At 38.3% G+C, this 13516-nt stretch overlaps 1 protein-coding gene across 2 annotated transcripts in view; it reads left to right on the forward strand.

The window, feature by feature from the left end:
- TTK (TTK protein kinase) overlaps positions 1 to 13516 on the forward strand; it is a 47364-nt gene that overhangs the window by 16807 nt on the left and 17041 nt on the right. For both annotated transcript variants that reach the window (XM_068937626.1, XM_068937627.1), the window contains 7 exons: positions 2472 to 2615; positions 8210 to 8306; positions 8384 to 8459; positions 8542 to 8639; positions 9739 to 9838; positions 10298 to 10421; positions 13328 to 13509. In XM_068937626.1, coding sequence (XP_068793727.1) covers positions 2472 to 2615; positions 8210 to 8306; positions 8384 to 8459; positions 8542 to 8639; positions 9739 to 9838; positions 10298 to 10421; positions 13328 to 13509 — 821 coding nt within the window. The remainder of the gene's footprint in view (positions 1 to 2471; positions 2616 to 8209; positions 8307 to 8383; positions 8460 to 8541; positions 8640 to 9738; positions 9839 to 10297; positions 10422 to 13327; positions 13510 to 13516) is intronic.

Raw genomic sequence — 13516 nt, forward strand, 5'->3', positions numbered from 1 at the left:
ACCTTCTGAACAGTAGTGAAAAACTACCAGTAATTTGTGTGAATGTTTATTAATAAGAGTAATAAAACAGTACTGTGATAATTAAGATATTATCAAATACAGTATAATAGGCATAAAACTCTTATTGTGTAATTTGAGTAAAGTGTAGAAATGTTACCAGTGACTTAATCCATCCTTCTGTTACCTATGGATTTAATTTAAATTTAATTACCTATGGATTTAATTACCCCCTAGCTATGGGATGTGTTCATGCAATAGCTTTTTACTATGACAGCAAATAGGCAGCTTGAAATGAAATTTTAGTCCCAAAGGAATAAAACAAAGCTAATCATAACTGGTTTGTCTCCCATGTGTATTCTGATTTATATCTGTTATCCCTGACTTAGTCTATTTGACATTTGGTAATGTGTACAGAGTTACACATTGGTGCTTCAAAGGGGATTAGTATAATATGGGAGTTATATATTTCTTTTACTTTTTTCACTCATTTCATACAGCTTAGGCCAAAGGAAAGTGAGGGAGCAATGCTTTGTTACCTTCTTATTCAGGTCACTTCAGCAGTGCTTAGGCAAGTCTATTGATCTCTTCTGGATTAGTCATTTTCCCTTTGCCTTGGAAAGAAAAGGTGAAATTATATGTTCACTTTCATGTTTTGAGCAAAACTGTTAGTTAAATCTCAAATCAAAATTCTGAGATTGTGATTGGTAAATTGAGATTAGTCAGTCAAGATTGGTTTATAACCTGAATATTCATGACCCGAAAAAGAAGTGATACGGTAAAGGTGTCACCCTGTTTTATTCTTATTTAAATGAAGAATAAAACTTCATTTCAATATAATACTATCTCTTTCTCCCTTCTGGTGTGCCTTGTGTGGTTTGCTTGTAGCCAGATTTGCTATGAAATGTTCAAAGCTAATGACCATAAATAAAACTACTTTCGGGTATACAAAATGTTATGCCCTGGCAGATCATTCAGGCTTTTTGTGTGACTAAAGACGACTGACAAACTCATAGATGCTTCTTGCTTTGCTTTTGTTCCTTGGTTCTTCCTCCATTTATTTTCACACAGGCGTTTTAGTGTTGTACTCCACTATAAAAATATATATTTTTGTTCGACAAGGCACATAACCACCAATCAGTCCTAGTGGTTTTTTTTTTTGAGTAGTAGGCCTTGAATGGTTCTTGCTGAACCACTGTGTAGTTACTATAGCCATAGGTAGAATCCTAGTTGAGGATTCTTGAAGAGAAATGCTAAAAAGCTATCCACTTGCCCAGGATTTTGGGGAGGGGGGAAGTATTTATCATAAGGCTAAAAACCAAGTCATAATGAATGTGCACAAGATAGATATATAAATGAAGCTGTAGCCGGTTTATGTTGGCATTTTCTTACTTCAATGTCCAACTTCTCATTTTAATATTCTTACTATTTACTAGAGGCAAATTGACATCTAACTTTAGTTGGAGTTTGGGCTGCTGGAGATATCATGGAGATCACAACTGTGTTATTGTATAGTGTAGTAAAAATTTAACTAAATGTGCTTGGTACCTGTAAGAGCAAAGTATTGTATATTTTGCTGCTTTAGAAATAAGAAGAAAGGAGGAATTTGGGGCTTTTAGGTACAGTTGTTAATGTAACAGCTATAAGACAATATTCTATCATTTTACCCTGATGCCCTTTGAATAAAAATCAAGGGGTGGGGGGGGGGGGGGGGGAAGAGAGATTTTGGTCTCAGTACATTTCTTACTTCACAGCAGAAAGTAGAATCACAGTCAAGTCTTGACTCTTTGATGCTTCAGAACAGAATCTGTGTACCTGTTTATATATTTAAAAATGCATATTAAAGCATTCAGTTAAAATACCCTACAGTTCTTTTATCTCTGTTTATGGTGTTTAGTAATATGTAAAGCTGCAGGGAGACAATATCCTTTTTTCATTCTTCCCAGCTGTAGTGCTTTCTGGACTTATGATATCTGGTTTTAACTTGAACTGCTTTTAATTTTGATTCCTAGTTAAATGAATTAAAGATGTTTTATAATGCATATATATTAAATTTTGTATCTGGTTAGATCTTTTTTTCAAAAAAGTCCATAAACCTTTTCTTTCTTTGCTGCTACTTCAGGAAAAACTAATTTTAGAATTTGTGGTGTGATTTCCTTGTGGTTCCCTTAATACGAACTAAACAAATGCTGAAAATGAAGTTATGTGAGTTCATAAAGCATATTTTGTGACTTGCTACTCAATTTCATATGAAAAATTGGCTTATGTACTCATGTGTTACTAGTTCCAGGTAGCATCCCTCAAGTGGATGGATATCTAAGTGGGGACAGCGCATGATAAGCAATCATTGCAGAGAACGATGCAAAGTGAATATAAAGCACAAATATAAGCGTATCTTTAAAAGAAGAACACATTGCCATACTGTAATTGCTCGTATTCTGTCAACTTCTAATTCTCTGTTCCTTTCTACTTAGGAAATATGAAGAAGTGTAAGCAACTTCTTCATAAAGCTGTGGACTGCTGTGCTGTTCCATTAGAAATGTTGGAAACTGCCCTGAAAAACTTTTATTCACAAAAAAAGCAGTTGCTTTCAGATGAGGAGAAGGAGAACTTTGCAGGTAATTGCAATTGCTTAAGATGTTCATTGGGTTTAACTTTTCAATCTAACATTACTAATTGCATATTGTCTAGTGTGGTGTCTTTATGGTGTCTGAGAAAAGAACTCAAGGTCTATGTTACTGTCTTTTAAACAGTGATATTAATGAGACTTTAGGTAGCCTGCATTCTTCACTCTATTCCTTCAGTTCTCAATTGCATCTCTGCTGCAGTGACTTCGGGTTACCAGAGCCCTAAGATACAGTTCTTTGTGTAGTATAATGGCACACTAATTCTGCAAAGGGTGTTCCTCTATCTGTAGGTGTTTGCACTTTGTATTTAAGACCTACAGCTGAAAGTGTGAAATACAGAGCTAGGGATAGCAGAGACCTGAAAAACGTAGAACAAACTATACAGATAGCTTATTTTGAGGTGTATCTTATGAAGGTTATGCTGAAGAAGTTTTGATAGCCATTTTGGTGAAGTCAAATTCAGGAAAAAGAGAATCTGTTTCAACTTCACGTTTTTTTGACAATTTATAAAATAAAGCGCATACACTTTATTATATCAGTATATAATTGAAGTGCTTGATTATATGTACAATGTAACTGATACTGGTGGTCTGGTATATAATTTCAATAACTTACTAAGTTTTCAATAGACTCGTTTGCAGTGGAGTTCAGCAAAAAAAAAAAGGAGTCCATGTCAAACGTAGAGGTGCATGTGACTAACTCTTGGCAAGAGTGGCATCTAGCGCATTTCTTAAACCTTGTATAAGGACAGAATTGGTAAAAATAGATCTGATTTCATTTCCATAAGGATACATCTACAGGAAAGTGTTTGCGATTTGGCTGTCTCCTGTTAAATCACAGAATCACAGAATCGTTTAGGTTGGAAGGGACCTCTGGAGATCATCTAGTCCAACCTCCGTGTTCAAGCAGGGTCACCTAGAGCATATTGCCCAGGATCACCTCCAGACGGCTTTTGAATATCTCCAGCGAAGGAGACTCCACCACCTCTCTGGGCAACCTGGTCCAATGCACTGTCACCCTCACAGTGAAGAAGTTTTTTCTCAGGTTCAGATGGAACTGCCTGTGGTTCAGTTTCTGCCCATTGCCTCTTGTCCTGTTGCTGGGCACCACGGAGAAGAGGCTGGCCTCATCCTCTTGACACTCCCCCTTCAGATACTTGTACACGTTGATGAGATCCCCTCTCAATCTTCTCTTCTCCAGGCTGAACAGGCCCAGCTCTTGCAGTCTTTCTTCATAGGAGAGGTGCTCCAGCCCTCTAATCATCTTGGTAGCCCTCTGCTGGACTCTCTCCAGGAGTGCCATGTCTCTCTTGTAGTGGGGAGCCCAGACCTGGACCCAGTACTCCAGGTGAGGCCTCCCCAGGGCTGAGTAGAGGGGCAGGATCACCTCCCTCGTCCTGCTGGCAACACTCTGCCTAATGCAGCCCAGGATCCCATTGGCCTTCTTGGCCACAAGGGCACACTGCTGGCTCATGCTTAACTTGTCCACCAGCACTCCCAGGTCCTTCTCGGCAGAGCTGCTTTCCAGCAGGTCAACCCCCAGCCTGTACTGGTGCAGGGGATTATTCCTGCCTAGGTGCAGGACCTTGCACTTGCCTTTGTTGAACTTCATGAGGTTCCTCTCCGCCCACCTCTCCAGCCTGTCCAGGTCCCTCTGAAGGGCAGCACAGTGTTCTGGTGTGTCAGCCTCTCCCCCCAGTTTAGTATCATCAGCAACCTTGCTGAGGGTGCACTCTGTCCCTTCCTCCAGGTCATGGATGAATACATTGAACAAGACTGGGCCCAGGACTGACCCCTGGGGGACACCGCTAGCCACAGGCCTCCAACTTGACTCTGCGCCATTCACCACAACCCTCTGAGCTCTGCCATCCAGCCAGTTCTCAATCCACCTCACCATCCTCTCATCTAACCCACACTTCCTGAGCTTGCATATGAGGATGTTATAGGAGACAGTGTCAAAAGCCTTGCTGAAGTCCAGGTAGACAACCTCCACTGCTCTGCCCTCATCTACCCAGCCAGTCATTCCGTCATAGAAGGCTATCAGATTGGTCAAGCATGATTTCCCTTTGGTGAATCCGTGCTGACTACTCCTGATCACCTTCTTGTCCTCCAGATGCTTAGTGAGGACCTTCAGGATGAGCTGTTCCATCACCTTTCCAGGGATGGAGGTGAGGCTGACAGGCCTGTAGTTTCCTGGCTCCTCCTTCTTGCCCTTTTGGAAGACTCGGATGACATTGGCTTTCTTCCAGTCCTCGGGCACCTCTCCTGATCTCCAGGACCTTTCAAAGATGATGGAGAGTGGCCTAGCGATAACATCCGCCAGCTCCCTCAGCATTCGTGGGGTGCATCCCATCGGGGCCCATGGATTTATGGATGTCAGGTTTGGACAAATGATGTCTAACCTGATCCTCCTCGACCAAGGGAGAGTCTTCCTTTCTCCAGCCTTCCTCTCTTGTCTCCAAGGTCTGGAATTCCTGAGGACTGGCCTTAGCAGTGAAGACTGAAACAAAGGCAGCATTCAATAACTCTGCCTTCTCTGTATCCTTCGTCACCAGGGCACCTGCCCCATTCAGCAGCGGGCCCACCTTTTCCCTAGTCTTCCTTTTGCTATTGATGTATTTGAAGAAGCCCTTCTTGTTGTCCTTGACATCCCTTGCCAGATTTAATTCCAACTAGGCCTTAGCCTTCCTTGTCGCATCCCTGCACACTCTGACAACGTCCCTGTATTCCTCCCAAGTGGCCTGTCCCCTTTTCCACATTCTGTACACTTCCTTCTTCTGCTGGAGTTTGGCCAGGAGTTCCTTGCTCATCCATGCAGGTCTCCTGCCCGCTTTGCTCGACTTCTTCCTCAGAGGGATGCACTGATCCTGAGCCTGGAGGAAGTGACGCTTGAATATTAACCAGCTTTCTTGGACCCCTCTTCCTTCGAAGGCCCTACCCCAGGAGATTCCCCTAAGTAGGTCCCTGAAGAGGCCCAAGTCAGCTCTCCTTGAAGTCCAGCGTTGCAATCCTACTCATTGCCCTGCTCCCTCCTCGTAGGATCCTGAACTCCACCATCTCGTGGTCACTGCAGCCAAGGCTGCCCCCAGCCTTCACATCTCCAACTAGACCTTCTTTGTTCGTTAGTACAAGGTCTAGCATTGCACCTCTCCTCGTCGGCGTCTCCACCACCTGGGTCAAGAAATTATCATCAATGCTTTGCAGGAACCTCTTTGACTGTTTGTGCCTAGCTGTGTTGTCTTCCCAACAGATAGCAGGGTGGTTGAAGTGGTTGAAATCAACCTTTATGTGAAACACTAGTTGTGGAAAAAACATTTGGCAAGATTTGCAATAGTACTGTTTCATATTTCCATTTAAAAAGCTGCTTTTAAAAGCTTTTTCCTTTATTTGAAAACAAGAATGCTGACTGTGTAAAATGCATTTCTTCCTAGCTTCAAAAGATTTTTCTGAAAAACTTTTACGAGAGTTACATGTGGTTGTAACGTAGTGATACAAGTATTATGAAAACTAACAAATATAAAAGCTTTTTGCTTATTCCTTTTTTCCTTTCATTCGTGCATAGCAATCTGCAGTATTTGATATGCTGGATAAAATCAAACATGTTTAATTAGGAAAAATTTAATTTAGTAGTAAAAAAAAAAAATGTAGGTCATGATTATTATGAGAGGCTGTCTTGAAGAATAAGACTTTTTGTGTGCTGGATTTTAAGCTACTAATCAGAAACTATGTCCAGATCTAGTGCCAGTGCTATATTAAACATTAAAAATAATATATATTAAATTGAGAGACAAATACATTGCACATTGAGGTAGTTATCTTTTTAATTGATTTTAACTGAGTAGTTTGGTCTATTTACATAGAAGTAGTTTGTAAAAATTTCCAGACTAGAAGTAGCTAAAATTGAAATGTTGAAGGTAAAAGAGGCTATGGGGGCATTCAAAATAAGCATCATATGAGTTTTAATAAACTGATCCGGAATTCAAGAATGTTAAGAGAAACAGTTAAACTTAAAAACACACACACACACACACACACACACACACACACACACACACACACGCCCCTTCAATTGTGACATCTTTTCTTGAGAAGCTGTGGACAGATATGAACTTTTCTGTTCATTCCTCAAGCAAACAGTTGCCTGTGCTGTTGGAGAACCAAGGCCTATATGATATGGAAGATAATATTAAAACATCTTAAGTTATCTTTGGTTTTAAATACATGTTCTGTGATGCCTAGTTGTTCATTTTGTTAATCTAATTCTTTTATTGTGGTCTGCTGATACCTGAATAACCAGAAGCTAATTTCAATTAAAAAAAAGGATTGATCAGGAAAATAACTGAAGCCATCGGTTTACTGCATATCTGAGAGCTCTTAAAATAACTTGTACCCCACAATTTTCCCTAAATAGAGAGTTAAGCTACCTCTTGTAAAGTTCAGTGCATGAACATAACATGTTTTGGGGGAGTTACTAAAGATTTGATAATTAACTTGAGTGCATCCTAACTTCTGGTAATTTGTTCATCTCTGAGAAATGACTTTCTCCTGTCTAGTTGTAGGCAAGAATAGTTTGGATGATGACTGTGTTGTTCTGTGCTGTTTATTTGCTGTTTTTGAGTTTCTAGAAGAACTTTTCAAATAACTTGATTTCTGATTCGTTTATTGTAAAGTATATATATTGTAAAGTATATATAAAATATATGCTTTATTTTCACAAGACTCAATAATAGCATGACTAGGAGTTGACTTGACATTTCATTCTAAGATTAATGCACAGCTTCCTGGAGCTTTTGTTCTTTTTTTCAAAAACTGAACAACATTCTCTTATGAATCGAGATCAGGCTAGTGGATAAGCCATTTACTATTGCCTTTCTTGTCCTCCTTTTCCTGACAGTAGAGTATACGTCATAAGAGCACTTTCAAATTAGCTATGAGTGAAATCAACTGGTTTAATTTAACCAGCCAGTTGTTTATAGGCTAATCTAGTTGAATCTACCTAATATGAATTAAGGATTACTCCCATGAATTGCCCTGTTGGTGGAGGGACCAGGGAAAGGGCTTTCGTAACAAGTCATTTTAGTTTACCTTGAAAGCTAGGGTGTCTCCCCCACCCCGCCATACTTCTCAAAGTGATGGTTTTTTTGTCCTTATATTCCTCTGCATATGAAGTAAGATTAACATAAATGGAGCTTTTGAGGTACAAAAGTTAAATTGTTTGGATAGCTTATGGATATCTGAACTCTCCCTATTATGTGTTTTAGACACAGTGTACAACTATGGCACTTTATAAAATGCGTATTTTTTTAATTTAATATGTTCTATTTGTTGCAGTCTATTTTGCTGTCTTCCTGAAAAAGCTCCTTGTGACTGTAAGGATTTTTCCTAGATGGGTTATCATACCTTATATAATCATATAAGATGTCTGCCTAGATCAGTAGAAAATAGTGATATATGCCATATTGGTGCTAGATTACTGTGAATGTCTGTATTTTTCAAATTGCAATTATTGTGAAAAAACACTTTTGTCTTTAGAAATAAATATAATCTGTAGTACTAGCTGAATAATTCTAATTAATTTGATTGCAGTATCAAGTGCACAAGTGTCTGGACTTCAGAGCATAGTTGGAAATCATAAAAGTAGAAAAGGGAATGATTCTGAAAATTCTTCCACTGCTACTCTTGGGTAATGGCTTGATTTCTTATATTTTATTTAAGTTCTTAAATGTTCATAAGAAAGACACTTTTTTTTCTTGCTTTCAGGGGGGAGAAATCGCAAGAATTTGATGCTATTTTGAATTACCATAATCCTTTAAGACCACTAAACAAATCTAATCAGGTAGAATAAGCAACATCTTTGTTCAAAATCTTATACTTTTCTTTCTACTTTACATATCTGATAACTTCCGATTTGCCCTTAGGCCTGCCCTTTTGGGAGGGTTCCTGTTAAACTTGTAACTGATACTGCTGATGTTGTGAAGAAAGTGGATATTCCGCTTACAGCTAGTGTTATGAAGAGGTATGGTTTTGGGGTTTTACTGCAACATAACATGTTTTAGTTCTTCTTTTCAACAGAATGCTTTTATTAGATAGTGAGAATGTCAAGTGTTGAGAATGTTAATGACTATTTTTCATTAATAATCTTATCGTTACAGTAGGCATTGCTGTATCCCAGTTTCCATGTTACCACTCGGATTAATTGTATGAGAGCATACAAAGATCAGTTTCTTGTTCTGTCTAATCAGTAGAAAGCTATAAAAGTAGGATAGATACTGAGACAAAAAATATATTTTGTTTAAAATAACTTTATGCTTGTGTGCTCCAATCCCTAAAATTAGCCAGAAGGCGAACTTGTAATTTCAAAGATATTTCTAAATATGCGCTTTTAACTGCAGCGTTATAAACAATCTTTCATAATAGTTTCTGGGCAAAATAACTGACTTTTATTAATCTCTATGTTAATTGTTATATTCAAGTGTTAATGATGCTTATTTCAGTGTGAGTAGCTGTTTACCAGTGGAAGAATCTGCCAACTTAAATAGCACTTTGCTACATATTACTCCTGATCTTAGTGTACCTTGAGAGTGAACAGAGATGACAATCTTTTTTTTTTTCCTAATTCAGCCTTTGTTATACAACTTTCTTCCTCTTGTTACTGTGTGGAAAGATTCTTGCAGAAATGGGAAGCTTTGTTACTATAGGAGAGAAATATGTAGCTGAAGAGTAACTTTGTACTTAGCCTCTCAACAGCAAGTTTAAACTCCATGTTGTCAATCTGTGAAAGTAATGGGAGACCATATGCCACATAATAGCATTTTTATGCAAGTATTTAAATGTTTATTTTGAAAAACACCATTTGGGTTTAGGATCTTATCCCTAGCTCATCAGTTTTATGTCAAAGAAAGCCCATTAACTGTCTGTCACTTCATGGGATGATGTGGCATTGTTCTGGATTTTTGTGCTGTTTCTCACTTGGCTGTTGCAGTGCTCCTGTCTTTCTCTGTATCTGTAACCTGTAGCTAGAAGCTTTTACACAGATATTTTTCATCCAGCTCATGAAAGGCAAGCGTTTATTATATAGTGGCATGTGATGTAATTAACAATATTTTTTTAAATAGGCAACTATCTAGCTCAAAATCTACAGCCTTGGTTGCACCTTTTCCACTACCTGAACCGAAATCTAGTGGGGATGATTCGTATGACCTGGGAGATTTAAAGGTAGCTTAAATCTTTCTTATGTAAAATACAAGGAATTCAACCTATTAGAAAGGAAAAAGAGTAACAGCACTCTTTTTTCAGCTGTAATCTTGAGTTTTATCACAAGTGTTCTATTTCAGTGAAGTGCAGTTAGGTGGTCTGTGATGACTTTTGATAGAGACTGATTTTTTTGAACTGTCTTTCATTTTTATGTCCCATCCTCTCCTTTTCCCCCAGAAAGAAAATCCAAGGCTAGAAACAGTTAGATCTTTATTATAGAAACTGTATGCTGGAAATTCAGGGTGTTGATAGATTTAAAAGTTGAATCAATGTACAATTGTCTGTGTATCCTGCACTATACTGTGAAGCATACTTGCTTTGTGGTATATATCAGTCATTAATTATCCTAAGAAAATATATTTCAAATGTTATGCTGGGATTTTTTTTCTTGATTCTTTTTAAGATGCTTTTTGTTTTTAGTCCTTAGAAGACAGAAACTCTCTACAGTTGCGGATGTTGCATGAGGACAGCTTAGAAAGTGCTACAAGTTCAACTGCAACTCTCAAAACCAAAATGGATACGAGTCTTGCAACAAAAAGAGAAGGTGATGTTATTAATATGTAATGTTTTAGTAGTCTGAAACAGAATATTTGCTGTTCTGTATAAACTAATGCTTTGCTAAGGAAGATGTCCTTCAAAGTGAAAATTCTGGGGGGAATTTGGGAAGCATTTAATTAGTCTGATTATTGACTGGTGCCCGTGGAAGTGGTATCAAGAGACTGCAGTATTCAAAAGTCAAAGGTAGACAACCCATTTGTGAAGCGCTGGGCTTGAAGAAAGATGTGTAGGATTAATTCACTATGTCCCTACCTCTCGTCGAGTACGTAATATAAGTGGACCTTGAAATAGCAGCAATGCAAGGTTTCGAGTTAAGACTTGCCAGCCTGTGTGAAGAAAGATGCTGCCAGCCTATCAGATAATAGTGATAGTTCATACGAAAAAATGTGGATGTTGGCTGTGAGAAACTCTAAGAATTATAAAATTCTTGAAGTGTGGTCTCTTTAAATGTTTGATTAATTCTAAGTAGTAATTTTTCTTATAGACGCTGTGATTTTAACTTCTTTTGCAGTTTAATCTGAGATTGTTTTGGCTGAACTAAGTTTAAAAAGGTGACAGCATGACTTTGTCTAACTTGAAAAAAGGGAAAAGCTCCCTCAGTTCCTTGTGCATGCAGAATGTCAGCTGTTGCTTTCAGCTTACTCTCTGCTTTCTGCCCTGTTTACGTGCAACTGCTTTCTAGATATGTGGAGTTTGCTGCTGTTTACACATTGCGGGCAATTTCTTACAGTGGGATTGAACTTGATCTTTTAGCCTATTACTATATTCTAAATTGCTCAGTGTTCACACAGCTGAATTAGTAGCCAGCTTCTTTGGCTAGGCTTCTCTAGTGTTCTCTTTATGCCATCCATTAGGTATCGATTGCCTTTGGTCAGCTTCACTGTCCCGTAGAACACTGGCATATACTTCACCTCTAACTGTTAAATTTATGTCACCCTGGGCATTTCTTTACTTGTTCTAATAAATTATTTTTCTCGTCTGAGTTGCACCTCAGCATTTGCACGCATCTTACTCTTTTGACAGAGTGTTCTTGCAAGTTTCTCTAATCTCACGGTTGCCTGATGAGGTTTTCCAAAAGTATAAAAATCCTTTGTCAAAAGGCAGTTTGCAACATTGCTTGCCCTTTTCTCCTGTGTCCTGCATAAAAACAAAAACAGAAACCCCCCCCCCCCACCAAATCATTTTCGCAACTCTTTCAGTATGCTTACTGTAATCCGGTTTATGAACTTGTACTGCAGAAATCCTTCGTTCATGTGAATGACATTTGTTTTAACTTTACTCTCTTTTTAGAGGCTTATCAAATTTCAGTGTCTGTCAAATAGTGTTGTATTTTTGATTACTGTAAATGCTTACTTCTTAAACAATATAGTCGTTTTAGCCTTTATTGTTCCATGTGCTCCTTGATTATCTGCAGTGATAGCACATGGTGATGCTTTTGTACAATTTTTAGACCTATTTAACACCTAAATATGAAAGAAAAATTGACTTTCACTATCACCTCAAAGGCTTCAATTCTTGCTGGAAAATACTTAATGTACTCCTTTAGAACATTTTTTTTTAATTATTCCAGAAATGGGCATATTTTGTATTCTATAATACTTGAGCAGAGCTTAGAGTACTTATCTAGTGCTTGGAGTGTACCAACTTTGCGTGAAGTTACCTCTCTACACAGAAGTAGCTTCACCCTTAATTTTTTTTTTAAATGGAAGAGAGAAACACGGGAGGAGAAACCTTAAATTATGGTCTGGATTATTTGTGCTCTTTCCCAGAAGGATATACAACAAATATTTTAGGGCTGGTAAATTTACAAGGCTTCTAGTCATGACTTCATACCAACATTGTTTATGGGCAATACGGGATAGTCTTCCAGTTTCTAACCCTTGCTTGACGTTTGTGTTTTACCAGAAATCTACTTTCCCAGCGAACTCTTTGCTTTCTCATTTTGCTGGAAAAAAGCAAGTGAACAGATGTCTGATCTTGCAAGGGTGGGATTTAGGATTATATACATATCTGCCTATTTTAGGAAAGAAAAAGATTAATACAAAGAGATGGTTTTCCAAATTCAGTCAGTCTTTCTATCTCTCTCTCCGTCTCCCTCTATCCCGCCATGAGAACCTTTCTAATTGACTTGAATAGGAACAGTTTGGGTTTTCGGTTATACTGTCACCCACTCATGCTTTAGTTCAAGCTCCTGGGTGAGATGATGCTTTCGGTACCTCAGTCCTTCGGTAGTTGAGTGGTACTCAACTTCTGCTTAGCATAGAATACTGCTTTCCAGTTGTTTGAAGAGGAAAACCTGAACAAGCACTCCAAGGAACACAAACTGCACTAACTGCAGCCTGCCCTGCTGTCTGCCACCAAATCAGTATCCTATTAAATCTGTAGGAGAGCTGAGAACCTGAGGATGCCATGTCCTTCATGGCTTTGGTATCAGTGATTGCAAAGGCTTCTGATAGGCATGCTCTGCTTCTCCAGACAAGTTGCCTATCGTCACAGACGAGACTTTAACAAGTGCTTTTTAAAATGGTTTGCAACTCCTGAGGCTGTCCCAGGGTGATGTAGTACAGCTGATTAATATGATATTTCTGTGCATGTTGGTGAATAAAAAGACAGATGTGTCTTTTTGTTATAGTGATATCCTAAGATTTTGCAGAAGGAGCTGCTGTGTGACTACATTGAACTGAATATGGACCAAGAAGATTATTAAGACCTTTTAAGTATCAGTTGCTGTAAAAGAGTACATTAAATCAACTGTATTCATTTATTTTGGTGTAGAAAATAAAGTAAACTTGTTTTAGAAGCTATGGGATAAATCTGCCTGAAATGGTTTAAAGTATTAGAATATTAAGTGTGTGTGTTTTTATATGTATAAATAATGATAAATTACTTCAGAAAATAAAGTCCAGCACCAGGAACTGAAGATTCCAGAATCACAAGGTATGGAAAGCCAACAGCAACAATCCAGTTCTGCTGAAAGCTATAGAAAGCAAATAGATCGGATAAAACTGAGCTGTGTTAACTCCAGAAGAAAATGGCCAGTTCAAGAAATGACTCAGAAAAGCTGCTGTAAAGAGGTAAAGT

The sequence above is a fragment of the Struthio camelus genome, chromosome 3 (assembly GCF_040807025.1).
Source record: "Struthio camelus isolate bStrCam1 chromosome 3, bStrCam1.hap1, whole genome shotgun sequence".
In the NCBI taxonomy this organism is placed as follows: domain Eukaryota; kingdom Metazoa; phylum Chordata; class Aves; order Struthioniformes; family Struthionidae; genus Struthio; species Struthio camelus.